General features: G+C 45.1%; 1 protein-coding gene across 1 annotated transcript; it reads left to right on the forward strand.

Moving 5' to 3' along the window:
• Positions 1–51: 51 nt before the first annotated feature.
• LOC110897462 (cationic peroxidase 1) lies at positions 52–3,071 on the forward strand. Its single transcript, XM_022144212.2, has 4 exons — positions 52–320; positions 1,259–1,450; positions 2,123–2,288; positions 2,382–3,071. The coding sequence occupies exons 1-4, from the start codon at positions 96–98 to the stop codon at positions 2,762–2,764; spliced, it is 966 nt and encodes a 321-aa protein (XP_021999904.1). The 5' UTR covers positions 52–95; the 3' UTR covers positions 2,765–3,071.
• Positions 3,072–16,119: the final 13,048 nt, after the last annotated feature.

Here is a 16,119-nt window from a genome sequence, read left to right on the forward strand (position 1 = left end):
AAAAAGATCCCTATATATATGATGCATGAGCTCTTCGTCTATCACAACCAACACTTCTTTCTCCAACATCTATTACTTGTTGAAGTTGCATAAGCATGGCTTCATCAACCTTTTCTTCTTTGTTTAAGCTCTCAACTTTTACATTATGTTTATTGGTTTTGTTTGCACCTAGTTCTGGTCAGCTAACTGCCAATTTCTATGCTAGAACGTGCCCAAATTTCCGTTCTATTATAACTAGAGCTGTCAATACGGCTGTGGCAAATGAAGCTCGCATGGGAGCCTCGTTGCTTCGCCTTCATTTCCATGATTGCTTTGTTAATGCAAGTCTCTAACCTTTTAACACCACTCTTCCCTCTCCGCTTGCATATTTATGATTTTTACTTACAGTCAAGTCACTATATTTAACTTGTGTCATGTTATATAATTCTGGTATTCTCACAATGTCAATGCAACAATTATTGCAGTCATCTGCACATTTTTTAGACATGCAAATGCATATTCTAAACTTGTTCACACTCATAAACGTGAACGTTATGGTTAAATATATGCATATATGAGGTTCAATGTGTATAAAAAATCAAAACAATTTTTTCACTTGTATTAGTAGAAAAATCGATTTTACACTTATAAGCTATATAACGAACATGTTCCTTAAAAAGTGCACAGATAATTTTTTTTTTCCAATCAACTTTTTACATGTTTTCTTGCTTGTGTAATAATCAATATTATTTTTTTATGTTTTGTCAATCAAAACAATGGGTACATTTTTATAGTAAATCTTTATAAATTTTTATAGTTATGTACACTTATAATTCTAACCATCTTACACATATTTATAAATAAAACAATTTAATAAAGTTATATATTTCGAATAGTGCGTAGAAAAGTTTGTTTGGTCATTACAAGAATCTTCTTCATAGATACTTTTGGACGACAAACTAATATTTAAAATGGTTTGAACATTTGTTTGCAAGTCAAAGATCCTAATTATTTTTGATATGACACTTATATCTAAATAATATTTTGCATGCCAAGTTGCGAACTATTGGCAGAAAACATATCCTATTGTGTTTGGTTTCGTGCTAGTTAATTAGAGAATTTTTATTTTGATTTGTATTTGACTTTGAATACATTATTGTCTTCTCTCACGGTGTTTACTTGTTCACTTTGATGTATGCTACAATGATTGAATTTCGTATCACCGTCTTCTTCACTGACTTATAAAAAAAAACTTTATTTTATTTGCATGAACGTGTAGGGATGTGATGCATCCGTGTTATTGGACGATACCGCGAATTTCACCGGAGAAAAAACAGCAGGCCCGAATAGCAACTCGATTAGAGGTTTCAACGTCATCGATACAATCAAAACCCAATTGGAGCGCCAGTGTCCTGGTGTTGTTTCTTGTGCGGATATATTAGCTGCGGCTGCTAGAGATTCCGTTGTGGCTGTAAGTGACGCATACTTACTTTTCTTGATATTACATTAGGGCCCTACAAACAAAAGGGCCCTAATGTAAGTGAAGCATACTTAGGGTAGGGGGTATAATGCTCGGTGAGTGGTGAGGGGAGTGGGAGTCACTGATCGGTGACTATACCCACTTGATGAACTTGATCCGGTGAGTTGGAGAGAGGTGAGCAAAATCGGTGTAAAGTCACTGAATGATGGAGGAGAGACAGAGAGGAGAGAGGAACCAATCAAAAAATATATAACTCAAACACCCTAGGGTGATTAACCATACCCCCTGATTGAGTGCAAAATGGGGAGTGGAATGAGGAGTTGACATGGCATAATATTATTGGGTAGGATTTCACTCAATCACCCTAGAGTGATTAACCATACCCTCCACCCTTACTAATCCTACGACACCCTTAAACTCAAATATGCCACCCACAAACTAAAAGGGCCGTTTGATCAAAAAGTTAAACAATCATTTAAAGGCATGAGGTTATGACTCAATCCCTAACCTTCAAACAGCCGTTCGGTGTAACTTAAATGGCTGTTTGAAAACGATGTGGGGTTATATTGTCAATGGTGTGCGTATAGTAGGCTCAACATGTGACTTTAAATCAAGAAAAAAATAAATAGATAATAAATTATTTTACTTTCATTTTTTTTCCAGCTTCGTGGGCCTGGGTGGAACGTTTTGTTCGGAAGAAGGGACTCAACAACAGCAAGTTTAAGTGCTGCAAATTCTAATCTTCCTTCACCAACTTCTAGTCTTAGTACCCTCATTTCATCTTTTTCAAACCAAGGGTTTACTGCTAATGAAATGATAGCTCTATCAGGTGAGTTACCTTAATATAACATTTTGGCTAACTAAGTACTGATGATTTATCAAAACCTTTTTTTAAGTAATAACGAATTCAATATTAATGTAGGAGCTCATACAATTGGTCAAGCGAGGTGCACCACATTCCGTAATCGTCTCTACAATGAGAACAACATTAATGCATCGTTTGCTGCGGCATTGAGACCGAATTGTCCATCGAGTGGTGGTGACAACAATCTCTCACCACTAGACTCTACTGCTACATCTTTCGATAACCGATACTTTAATGATTTGATTAACCAAAGGGGATTACTGCATTCTGATCAAGAGTTGTTTAATGGAGGTTCGGCGGATGCACAAGTGAGGACCTATAGTTCGAATCCGGCTACTTTTAACCGTGAATTTGCAAGTGCAATGGTGAAGATGAGCAACCTTGGTCCATTAACAGGCTCAAGTGGTCAAGTTAGGACCAATTGCAGAAGAACGAATTAAATAAACTCGTATCATTATAGCAATTAAAAACAAACTAAAGCCTATTGAACTGTTTGAGAAGCTGAAATACGATAAGATATTCAACGGATAATGTTTATTTTCCTTTCTAAGTTTCATATGTTTTTTTATCTGGTTTTGAGTTCATGAAGTTGTAACTTGTGCCAATTGTTGTGTTGTAATAGTTGAAGGCGTTTTGCAAATGTATGCCAACCAGTAAGGTTTAATCCGCGCTCTGTCACGGAATATAATGTATGTCAAAAAATCTTCTTTGATGTTAAAATAAAATGCAAAACTTTATTTTTTTTTATGAACGGTGAGAATTTTTAATTTTTTGTCAGAGAGATTTCACACCCTTCAAAACAGAGGGCTCTAACCCTATCCTGGTCAGATTATGTTGTCTTAACCGAGTCCACGCTGGCGTCAGAGTTTGGCTAATGGTGTTCCCTGGGAAACCATACCACCCACTGCCAGACGCAGGGGCTTGTGCTGCCACAAGAGAGAATCTCTTTGACGTAACGCACGGTGGACTAAAACTCGGGGTGGCTTGGGCTCGAACTCTTGACCTAGGGTCTGGGAGAACTAGCCTTCATTGTCTTTATCCATAAAATATGACACTAGTAAGTATTGAACTTTGCTCTTCAAAGAGAAGCCAAGTCTTTCCAACAAATAATGTTTTAAAGTGCAAAACTTTAAAGTAAAATATCTACCTACTATAACAAAAGAAACCAACTTTTGGACACGTGTCATTCATTAAAGGTATCCTCAAATCTATACTTATCTTATATTAACTAAATAAATAATAAATTAATATTAAATCTTATAATACTTTAATAAAATATTATCCTCAAATCTAAATTGTTAATTTAATATATTTTTAAAACAAATACCTCTCTTTCCTACTTATCTTATATTAAATATATAAATAATAAATTAATATTAAATGTTATCCTAACTTATTAAAAATATAACTTTTTTATTATTTGGTATACAAAATTATACTTATTCAACAAGTGTAAAATGCGCGGTTTTGAAAAATATAACTTTATTTTATTATTTAGTATATAAAGTTACATTTATATAACCCGTGTAATACACGAAATTTTTAAAGATATAACTTTTTATCATTTGCTATGTAAAATTAGATTTATTCAACACGTGTAATACACGGACTTTTTAAGGATGTAGTGTTTTTATTATTTGGTAGATTTTTCAACCCAACTATACACGAGTTTTATAAAGATACGACTTTTAGTATTTAATATACAAAACTATATTTATTTAATATGTGTAATACAAACTCTCTTTTAGATGTATTCAACACGTGTAACATATGAGGTTTTTAAGGATGTAATTTTTTTTATTATTTGGTAGATTTATTCAACCCGATTATACACGGGTTTTTTTAAAGATACGACGTTTTTAGCATTTAGTATACAAAATTACATTTATTTAACATGTGTAATACACATGGTTTTTAAAGATATAAGCTTTTTTTATTATTTAATATATAAAATTACATTTATTTAACCCGTACAATATACGGGATTCATAAAAATATAACTTTTTTATTTAATATATAAAATTACATTTATTCAACCCGTGTAAGACACAGGGTTCTAACCTAGTAATTTAATACGGAAAATCTAAAGTAAAATATAACTGCCCAAGGGAATGTTTTAAAGTGTTGCGACACAAAATGCTAATTTAAAGATAAACTTAAAAAACGACAAAAACAAACAGAAATAAATTGGATCACCAAATAAACCATGTGATGAAACAATGGTTAACCGGGCAGGGTTAACTCACTGGTCTCGTCAAGAAGGGTTAATCCCTTCCTCTCGAGGATCGCTGGCTGAATCATCGGTGGGTTGATCTCCTGCACAAGGAAACAAACCGTGACTCGTAACAAGGAGGATGGGGTGGGGGGTGCTCCTTGTTACCACTCTCCGGCGTGAGAATCAATAGTTTGCTTGGGAAGCAAAGTAAGATAGTAGTAGTAGTGAGAGAGTTGTCAAGAGATACCTCAAACCTGGTTTGGGGTTGGTATTTATAGCCGAGGAGTGAAGGAGGAGGTGGAAGGATAGACTGACGGCATGTTGCACCTTTGCAGGTGTGTCAGACATGTCGGCCGGGGAGACGACGCAACGTCAGTCTGTCGCTTACGTAGACCTGACAGGTGACTGCCATTGGTTCCACTTGCACTGTGGTGTCAGTCCCACTTGTTGAGCGTATAGGATGCGGTGCTAGCCGCATCGCTGCCTGCGGTAACATCTGATGTTATCGCGTCTCTTGCTTGTGATCAAGAAATACGCGAGATGCGGTGCTGGCCGCATCGTTGCCTGTGGTGATTGTTGCTGTTATCCAGCTTCCTTGTATTGATAGAAGTGTTCACTGGACGCGGTGCGAGGCCGCATCGCTGTGAATACTTCCGTTTTCATACATTAGATGTGATGCTATGTCGCATCACTCTACCGTTCTCATGTTCCATGTAAGTCCTCCTTCATCACTAGATAGATTGGATTCAACCCTTGTGTCGACGCGTTCTCGCATGGGCACAAGTAGGTTGTTAGCTGGTGGGGGTTTTGATAAGGGTAATGGTCACTCGCGGTCGATGCTGACGCGAGATCTGGGACCATACCCCTTCAAGTCCCCCCAGTCTAGTGTTGCTGCCACATGCAAGTTGTATGTGGGAGGAGTACTGGACTATGGTGTTTAGAAGGTAGTTTGGAGTCTGGAAGGGTCATTTGACGCCTCTTCCGTACCGGTGAAAATGTTTCGTCTGATGCGAAATTCTCAGCCTTTGGCTGGTTGCCACCTGTTGGTGTGCCGAACCAACTGTGGGAATTAGTTGGAGGAAGTGTACAAACTTCGAACCAATCTCTGAGATGGTGGTTGAAGGTGTGCACAAACTTCGAACCAACCTTTGAAGTGGTGAATGAAGAAGAGAGCATGTTGTTCCCATGATTGGATATCTAATGATGATTCCTTTCGTGGGGTGTTCATGTTCTTCCCATTAGCTCTCAAGTAACCGCACGTCCTTTGCGGTTACCTCGTTGCTTGACATTGTTGGCCACGGTTGTGGGAACAACGTTGGGTACTTGCGTCATTGTTGGCCATGTTTGGTCGAACAATGTGATTCTGGATAACGGTCAAATAAACATGATCATAGGCATGGTAATGCCTACCATTGTTTATTCTATCCAACTTACAAGTAGGGTAACAAAGTCATAAGCAGACTTGTTACCGCTTGTTCGATCGCTTGTTGTTCGACAAGGGCTCGTATGATCATTGGGGATCTCATCCGCATCTCTTCCTTAGGCACCTTCCTTCACGCTCCAATACCGAGGAGTTTTCCTTGAAGTAGTTTCGTTCCTCGATGTGGAGTTAGTTGTGGCTCTACCGTAGCAACCATTTGCGGAAGCTATGGTTATGTCCGCAATGACTCATGAGTGTCTGCGGTTTTGCATTCCCATATTCGCTCGAAACGGGTGTGTTGCTCGGATGTGGCTCTTGAAGGTTCCGGAGTCAGGGTTGCTGATGTGCGCGCGTGTACATTCCCTTCCTTCTTCTTGTTAAAGAAAATGTTCATGCACCCTCTGTGGTTGTGAACCGGACAGGAGGGATTTGAAGCTTGAAGAGAATGAAGGCAATGCGATTTACCTGTTTCTGAGATGCGGTTCAGTCCAAAGAACAACGCTGGTTCTGAGTATCTGACACACCTGAACGGGCTCGTGTGTGTCACTTCCGCATATTCCACGTGTGCTCGTGGGTAGTGCGGACAGGTATTATACCCCCTTAAAGTGTGGAGATATATATTTTTGCCTATTTTTAGGGGTATGTAAAAAAACGACATGCGGTATGGGTTATGGTGCGGTACCAGAGAAACCGCATGCCGCTTGTAATTGGATAAGGTAGTCGCTTTTTGTTACATACGTGGCTGATCTCACGTGTGAGTTGGTGGAAGTTGGTGAGATCTTTCTGGCATGTGCTGAAATGAAAGGACGTTTGCACTGGCCGAGGCATTAAATGCACTGTAGCAAGGAGTGTAAACGTCTCTTATGTCAGGCGCGTGGGCGGCCACGCGCGCGTGATAACCGTCAGCGAAAACGGCGCTTGACACGTGGTGTCGCGCAATTCGTTCTTTTTGAACGTGATGATTCGTTTTCTCCCTCCGCATTAATTGCGATGGGTATATAAGGGGAAACCGTTCGTGGTTTCCCCTCACTTGATCGAAATTTCAAAAATTTGCCGGTGAGAGAACATTTCTTTGTCTTCTCCGACGATACTTGTTGAACTTCCGGTGAGGTTGAGTTTAGTTTTTCTACTCACTTTCTTTCGTTTCTTCGGCATTTCTGATGGCTGAACCGTCAAGTCCACATAATGTGGAAGGTGAAAACCCGGAGCCTTCATCGCCGGTGGTGGCAGAAGAAGAAGGGGGGGGGAGCCGCCGGTGGTGGTTTACCGGTGCTAAAATGGACTAAGAAGTCCTTTGATCGTCTGATTCTTGACGTTCAAATGCCCCCTGAATATGGGGCATTTTACCCGTCGGAGGGTGACACCGGTGCCGATGCTCCGGCCGGTTATGTTACCATGTGGGCAGACTTTTTTGGTGACTGTAATCTCCGGTTACCTTTGACTGTTTTTTGTTGTTGAGGTTTTGGAGTGGTACAAGATCCACATTTCTCAACTGAGTCCGTTGGGTATGATCCGGATTCGAAATTTTGAATCAACCTTTCGTGCTCTTGGCATAGAGCCTACCGTTGGAGATTTCCGACGGTTTTATCAAATGACGGTATCCTTGGGGTTCTTTTCTTTCCGTCAACGAGATGGTAGTCCCAAACTGATGACTCCTCCCAAGGGTATGACGAAGTGGAAATGAAGTTCTTTTACATCAAGGCTGCTGCAATTGTTGCGAATATGACGTTTCGGAACGTGACCGAGACGATCATAACAGAGACCATTGCAGTCCCTAGCATGAAGACGGTGGAGTGGTTTCCGCAGTTGCAGACCATTGAGTCGGTGAAGCTGAGCAACACACAGTTGTGGGTGTTGCGCATGATGCTGACAAGGAGGAACAAGAAGTCAAAGCCCGTGGTGCGGGAGAAAAGTGGTGGTACGTACTTTTCATTTGTTTAACTTTCTTATCCCCGTATGCGTTACTGACTTGTTCGTTTGCTATCAGAGGATGCCCCCTTATGGAGGATGTTTGCCCCGGATTTCCAGGGTCAGGTGGAAACAGTTGTTTGTGCGGATGGCGAGGAGGAGTTTAATGCCATCATTCGAGATAACTTCCGGGTGCCTTCTGAGGCCGCATTTGCAGTTGAGTTGCCGCGGGGCAAAGGTACATATAGGAATCCTTTTTACTTGTGATAACAATAACGGTTTCACTGACTCACCTTTTGGATGGTTTTCATGCAGGTGATCTTGGGGCTTTAGGGGACCCTGACGCGAAGGGTGTGCCTAAGAGGCAAACGGTGAAAGGCCCGCGCTTTCGCCAGAAGAAAATACCGGAGGTCACTGTTGTGCCTCATCTGGTGCCGCCGGCAGCAGGTATCTCTCACTCTTCTTTCCGTAGATACTTGGATTATGTGATAGTATCTGATACCTTTGAGGGTTTGGGTACAGCTGCGGGGTCGCAGTCTGGTGCTGGGAAGAGGCAAGTAGAAGAGACGGCCGCTGGTGCCGGTGGACCGAAACGTCGGAGGTTGCAGTCTAAGAGGACTGGTCCGACACCAAAGAAACCTGCGGTTACTGTTGGTAAGTGTTGTATAGCTTGTCTCAAGTGTTATGTACAACTTGTGTTTTGATAGCTATTTGACTTTGTTTTGCAGAGCTTCAAGATAAAGATTTTTCTATCTTTGATGCTCCGGCGTCACCCCCGCATGCCACGGGTGCGGGTGCGACTGAGGAACCTTCGACACCTCCTGTCAAGGTGGTGCCTGAGGCAACCGTGCGAACGGAGGGTACCGCGGAGAAGGTTGCGATCCAGATTTTCGATACCGTTGATTCCTCCAACAATCTAATCTTTCCCAATGAAGGTGATAATTTGGATCTACGGTTTTCGGATTATGGGAGACAAAGGTCTGATGCGGAGGCGCAGAAGACTGATGATGAGCCGCAAAAGTCCTCTGCTGGTGTGAAGGTTACCGGTTCGGGTACCGGTGGTGCGGGTTATGATGGGCCTCCAATTCAGCCTGGGGAGTCTGAATTGGAGTATTATTACCGCACGTATACCCAGGGTCGAAGTACTGTGTATCACCGACCCCCCTGGACTGTTATGCAGGGGATGATATTTCCAATGACCCTTCTGCGTGTAAGGAGATTTTGGGTGGTCTGGGCACCCCCTTTGAAGTTGAACGTGCCCGTGCCGCACCCCGTGAGCTGCGCATCAATCAACTTTCCACCATGCTAGTAGGAAGTTCCATAGTGGCTAACGCCATTTTGGAAGACTACAAGGTGTTAGGCCGCAGAGAGGAGGAAGCTGCTCGCCTGCGGGCCGAAGCGGAAGAGCTGGTCAAGGCTGCTCGTGCGGGTGCGGAGCAGCTTGAGAAGGATAGAGCTGCGTTTGAGAAGCAAAAACAGACCTCGGAGTGGGCTGCCACTGCTCAGCTGAAACAGGTTCGTACTCTTGCCAAACTCCTTTCTGATGAACGCAAGAGTTGGAACGAAAAGTTGTCCAATGAGCGCAAGAAGTGGAATGAATCTTGGGCTAAGCAGAATGACAATCTGTTTCGTGCTCGGCAAGAGTTGACGAACGCCAAGGCAGCGAACGTTGCCTTGGGCAAAGAGAAAGCTGCAACTGAGGCGATTGCGGCTAAACCGCAGCAGGCGGAGGCCGGGGCCATAAAGGCGCTTGAAGAGGCCAAGGAAGCCGGGGCGCGTGCTGCAAAGGCCCTTGATGAGGCTAAAGAGAGGGAGAGCCGGTCTTCTAAGGCTCTTGAAGAGGCGAATGCTGAGCGCATTCGTTTGGATAAAGTTGTTGTCAGCCTTCAGGTATGATTTGTTACCTTTGTTTTATATTTCCCTGCTTTTTGAGAATGTTCACTGAGTAAAATGTTTTCTGCTCTTTGACAGGCTGAGGTTCAGGCCCGGGAGGTTGCGGTTACGGACCTTACAGCCCGCGTGAGTGTTGCGGAAGAGCGGGCTAATGCCGCTGCTGAGGCCAAGGATGCCTTGGCATCTTCTTTTAACCAGCTGGAGGCTGACCGTGAGTGGATGCGGGGTCACGGTATCGCGCGTGTAAGTATCCCTTGCCTTTATATTTGTTTGGATTAGTATCCGAATCTTATCATCATTTTACTGCAGATTGTTCAGGCTATCATGGATGCACCTGAGACCGCTGCTGGTTTGGACTTGGTTAAGGAACGTGCCCGCGATGCCGGTTTTAAAGCTGGTTATAACCGCTGCATTGCTCATATGAATATTATGTCCAAGGGCGGTTACACTTATGAGCGGTCCGGGTTCCACGGTGTGGACACCGAGTCGCTTCTTGACGCGGCCGTAGCCTCCTTTTACGATACGTCCCTTTCTTGCGTGGAGGAATTGGACGACTGTTTAGAGGCTGCGGATTATGTAGATCGGCTGCGGATGCTCTATGCCGATGCGGAAGAGGAAGATCCCGCTGGTGGTGCTGGAACCAGCGGTACAAAATAGGGTTTAGGTTGGCTAGTGTGCCCCCTTTTTGTTTTCCTCTTGTATATAATAGGAACTTTATGTAAATCCATTAAGCATCACGTGGGTGCTTGAATTTTTTGAATATAAAGTTTATTGTTCAGTTTGTACAAGTGTTTTTAATTCTTGCATGTTTGAACGTATGTATGCGGAACTCTACCCATTTGTGAACGGGGTCAAGTATACTCCATACTGTTGCAGTATGAGTATGCGTCAATTCCGTTGTTTGCCTTTTTTGGGCTCAGGAATTGTGTTGGGTTAACAAAAATCGTGTCTATCCGGCCGGATAAACACTCAAGTCTTTTTGCCTTTAGCTTGGCCTATTACAATATTTGTGTGTGGTTGCCACTTTGTATGGGTATCGCGAATGAAGATTTTGCCAATCTGTTTTTGGGATACCGCAAAGTGGAACACGCATTTGTAATAGTAGTAACAAACAATAATGTAAAATTGCTTATTTATTTACTTGCAAATGGCCTGCGGCCCGATCGGTTACATAGAAAATGTAAGAACATGGCTTACATATAGCAGCGTCGAAGCTGTTGTGCATTCCATGTTCGTGCGATAGGTTCGCCTTCTAACGTTTGTAATTTGTATGCGCCTTTCCCTAAGACCTCTTTGATGAGGTAGGGTCCTTCCCACTTGGGGGCAAGTTTGCCTGGGCGCTCGGCATTAGATGCCTCATTATCGCGTAGGACGTAGTCTCCTGGATTGAAAGTGCAAACGCGGACGCGCGTGTTGTAGTACTTTTCAAGTTTGGATTTGTATTTGGCCTCGTTGATGGCAGCGTTTTCGCGCCTTTCTTCCAAGAGGTCCAAATCGATCCTGCGTTCCGTGATGTTGTCTAGTTTTTCAATAGCCAACATTCTAGGAGAGGGGAGACCTACTTCCGCGGGGATCACCGCTTCTGAACCGTAGACTAGGCTGAAGGGTGTTTCCCCTTTGCTTGTTTTTGGGCTTGTACGGTGAGCCCATAAGATACTTGGGAGTTCATCGACCCAGCCACGCCTGACCGTTCCCAACCGTGCCTTGATGCCATCGACTATACTTTTATTGATACTCTCGACTTGGCCATTCCCTTGCGGGTGTGCTACTGATGAGAATATGTGCTCAATATGTAGTTCTTCTAGCCATTTTTGGAATTCGTCGGCAGCGAAGTTGGTGCCGTTATCGGTGACAATGCACATTGGTAAACCGAAACGGCAGATGATGTGTTCCCAAATGAATTTTCTTGTTATCATAGCAGTGGTTGAGGCGAGCGGTTTTGCTTCTACCCATTTTGTGAAGTAATCAACCGCTACTATGATAAATTTGACCGCACCCGGAGCGTCAGGGAAAGGTCCCACAACGTCAATTGCCCATTTCTGAAAGGGCCATGCGGTTGTGACGGGGACTAAGTTGTTCTTTGGCCGCAAAATTTTTGGAGCATGACGTTGACAGTCGATGCATTTGCGCAATTCTTTGACGGCGTCCAGGTGCATGTCGGGCCAGTAATACCCGGCATTCATGATTTTGGCCACTACCATGCGTGGTCCGCCATGTATGCCACATATGCCCTCGTGTATCTCTCGGATGAGGTATGTGGCATCCTGCGGGTTGACGCATCGCAGGAGTGGCCCTAGGTATGATTTTCGGTATAAGATATCGTCTCCCATTTGATAGTGACATGCTTTGTGTTGTAACTTGTGTGCCTCTGACTTGCTTTCGGGAGTCACACCTGATTGCAAATATGCGATAATAGGTGTCATCCATGATGTTGTACCGTATTGAATGACGTTGACTTGGCGCAGGGGTACCGAAGGATTTTGCAGAATTTCGATGCGTATCTCCTTTGCCAAGTGTTGGAAGCTGGTGGATGCGAGTTTTGATAGTGCATCCGCCGACTTGTTTTCACTTCGATTAATATGTCGGATATTGAACGAAGCGAATTTGGATGTTAGTTGCAGGGCTTGCTCGAGGTAGAGGATCATGATGTCCCCCTTTGCGGCATAGTCGCCGCGTATTTGTCCCGCAACCAATAAAGAGTCGACGTGTGCTTCCAGGTGTTGCACGTCGAGTTTAACTGCTAAACGTAGTCCCGCTAACAGGGCCTCATATTCTGCCTCGTTGTTTGTGCTTTTGAAATCGAGGCGGATTGCATATGTAAGTTCTTGGCCGTCAGGGCTGACGAGTCGCAGACCTGCACCCGCACCTTCCTCGTTGGAGGCACCATCGGTAAATAGTGCCCATGTTTCTGAGGAAGATGGCGTTGGTGCAGGATTTTGTGCTTCTTCGCATTCTTGGATGCGATTCACCGGTACTTCGGCGGCGAAATCAGCTAAGATTTGGCCTTTAATCGCAGGGCGCGGTTTGTAGTTTATCGTGTGCGCGCCCAGCACGATTGCCCATTTTGCTAATCTCCTAGAGATGTCAGGTTTGGATAGGATCGGGCCGATCCTGTAATTGGTTAGCACTGTGATGACATGATTTGCGAAGTAGCGTCGCAACCGTCTTGAAGCGTGCAGTAAGGCTAGCACCAATTTCTCCATTATTGAGTATCTCGTCTCTGGGTCGTTGAGCATCTTGCTCATGTAATAGATGGGTGTTTGAACCCCCTCCCGCTCCACTATCAATACCGCACCCACCGCGTTGTCCGCGGCAGATAGGTATAATATGAGTGGCTCATCCTTGCGTGGTGCGGTTAACGTTGGGAGTTGTATCAAACACTCCTTCATTTCCCGGAAAGCGTTTTCAGCCTTTGCGGTCCACTGGAATTGTTCTTTCTTTAAACAGTTCCGCAGGGTTTTGATGAAAGGATAAGACTTAGCTGCATGGTTGGCTAAGAATCTGTTTAGTGCTGCTAGCCTGCCGGCTAGTCGTTGCATCTCTTTCATCGATGAAGGCGATGGCATGCGCTCAATCGCCTGAACTTTCTCCGGATTTACCTTGAATCCATCTTTAGTCACGATGAACCCAAGGAATTTGCCTTCTTCCATTCCAAACGAGCATTTCCCTGGATTGAGCTTTATGTTAACGCTTCGCAGAGTCTGGAATGTTCTTTCAATGTCTGTGAGCATGGTATCTTCCTCCATGCTCATGACGACTAGGTCGTCCATGTAGATTTCGACACTTTTGCTTATTTGGCCGCGGAAAGTGTCGTTCATCAGCTTTTGATAAGTTGTGCCCGCGTTGCGCAACCCAAACGGCATTTTTGTATAACAGTAATTCCCGGTGGGAGTGCGGAATGCCGTTTTGTCTTCATCCTTGACTGCCATTTGTACCTGATGGTACCCTTTGTAGCAATCGAGGAAACACTTCCATCTGAATGGTGCGAGATTATCGACTTTTTCGTCGATTTCTGGAAGCGCGTAACAATCCTTGGGGCAGGCTTTGTTAAGGTCCTTGTAATCGACGCACATGCGCCAGCCCCCGGACGGTTTTTCTACCATGACTGGGTTGGATAACCAAGTCTGGTATTTAACTTCCCGCAGGATGCCTGCGGAGAGCAGTTCTTCGACCTGCTCTTGCATCGCCTGGTTTTTAGCGGATCCAAGGTGGCGTTGGCCTTGGATCACCGGCTTGATACCTGGTAAGGTATTCAAGTGATGTTGCGCAATATCACGCGGGACCCCTGTCATGTCTGCGGGTGTCCATGCGAAAATGTCTTGGTTCCCGAAGAGAAGCTGCTTCAGGTGCGCTTTCGTGGTCGGGGACAAGGCGTGACCCAATGTAACCTTTTGTTCTGGGTATCTCGCGTTGAGAACCCATTTCTCTGGTTGGTTGTTGGGGGTAGGCCTTGTGACCTTGGTCGGACGTACTTCGTCCGTCTTCATGACGTCCCTGCGGGCATAGATTATCGCGACCCCTGATTCGGTTGGGAAACCGACCGCGGAGTGGGGGACGGATGTAATCATATTGAAATCTCCTTGGGATTCTCTCCCAAGGAGTACGTCATATCTGGAGGTGTGAGGTAAAACCATGAAGTTTACCTCTTCTGTTCTTGTGTGCCTTCCGCTGGTAAGGCGCACAGGAAAAGTGATCTGGCCCAGGGGAAAGACAGTTTCTCCTGCGAACCCGGCCAATGGGTAATCTACTGCTTGCAACCGATCTTTGTCCTCCTGGTCGAACTGGTTGAAGCATTGTTCGTAGATTATATCAGAAGTACTGCCCGGGTCGATGAATAGACGCTCGGTGCAGTAATGTGCCAGTTGGCCTGAAATAACGACGGCGCGCCTATCGCGCGGTCCGCCTCGGACTTTTGGAAAGACGACTTGCTCATCTTTCCAGTCATTGTCCGGCCTTCTCGCCGCTTTGCGCGGCCTACCTTTGCCTCCGTTGATCATGTGAGTGGAAGCCACGTACATGGTTCTCTTTCCGGAGGAGGTACCTTCGCCATGAGGGGTGATGCGCTTGGTGGGTTTTTGCCCACCTGGCAAAAGGTGTTGCAATTTCCCCTCTTTTAAGGCCCGCTCAATCTCCAGCCGGAGACTGATGCAGTTGTTGGTGGTGTGGCTCGAGTCCTTGTGATACTCACAGTAGAGTGTGAGGTCCTGATTTTTCTTGGACTTCATTGGTTGGGCCGGTCGCAAGAATTGCGGGTCCGCAAGAAGGACCTCGCTTGGCGACATGGTGATCTCGGTCCAGTTGCGGTCCCGGGAATCTTTCTTTGGTGCCCGGTTGTCCCGTTGAGGACTGCGTTTCCTCGGGTCAAACGGGTTGGTCCGCGGGACATACGGTTTGGAAATATCGGTATTCCCTACGTCCCGGTTGCGTTTATTGTTACGCTTGGACCCTTGGTTGGAAGTTTCGGCCTGGTGCTCCGCCTTTGCCATATGCGGTTCGAGGGACCGCTGTGTCTGGGCATATGTCTTGACTGCGGCCATGACATCTTCCCATTTTTTAGGCAAGCCTTCTTTGCCGGAGATGGTCATAACCATCTGCTTATCCTTCACGGCCTTGATGAAACGGTTCCGTGCCATTTGATCTGCCACGTCGCCTATTTCTAGGCACTATTTATTGTATCGGATAACGAATGCTTCTAGGGATTCGTTGTCTCTGCGCCAGATATTCATAACGTCCAACGAGTCACGCGCGTGACGTCGTTGCTGGCTGAAATGAGCGAGGAACTTTGCTTGAAAATCCTCGAATGAGGCCAGTGATCCCACTGGCAAAGAATCGAACCAAGCCCTGGCCAGACCCGTAAGGGTCTGGGGAAAAAATTGCACCAAGTGGGTTCGTCCCACTGGCCATTGCACCCTGCGCCTATGAAAATGTTCATGTGGTCGTCCGGGTCGGATGAACCACTGTATTTCCCAACGTTGAATGGGAATTTTGTTGTGGTAACATGGGCGTGGGCTATTCGCGGGGCGAATTTGGAGTTTTCGGCCGCAGCTTTTGGCCTATAGGGCTGGTTCTCAGGGCGTTTTGCAGCCCTGAGGTATGTGTTGCGTGGATGAGTGGGAGGTATATAGTTGCGTCCTCCCGGTCTGCTGCCAGTGTCGTGTGAATCAGCGTAATATGTACGATCGTCCGGGTCGGTACGATCATACCCTTCAGTATATGGTTGCGGGCCCAAGCGGCTCTGAATTCCAGAGCCGTGTCGGGACGCGGACCGTCGTCTGTCCTCAACGTAAGGACCTAGGCGGGTATGCACTGGTCCCCTGGTGTGGGACCCGTATGTGGAATCATCCTCGTTGATTGTGTGG

The sequence above is a fragment of the Helianthus annuus genome, chromosome 1 (genome assembly GCF_002127325.2).
Source record: "Helianthus annuus cultivar XRQ/B chromosome 1, HanXRQr2.0-SUNRISE, whole genome shotgun sequence".
Classification (NCBI taxonomy): domain Eukaryota; kingdom Viridiplantae; phylum Streptophyta; class Magnoliopsida; order Asterales; family Asteraceae; genus Helianthus; species Helianthus annuus.

Bases quoted from the DNA above. Each gene is read 5' to 3' on its own strand.
- LOC110897462 (XM_022144212.2), top strand. From the start codon at position 96: ATGGCTTCATCAACCTTTTCTTCTTTGTTTAAGCTCTCAACTTTTACA. The intron at 321-1,258 runs GCAAGTCTCTAA...ATGAACGTGTAG, and splicing joins TCCATGATTGCTTTGTTAAT to GGATGTGATGCATCCGTGTT. The intron at 1,451-2,122 runs GTAAGTGACGCA...TTTTTTTTCCAG, and splicing joins CTAGAGATTCCGTTGTGGCT to CTTCGTGGGCCTGGGTGGAA.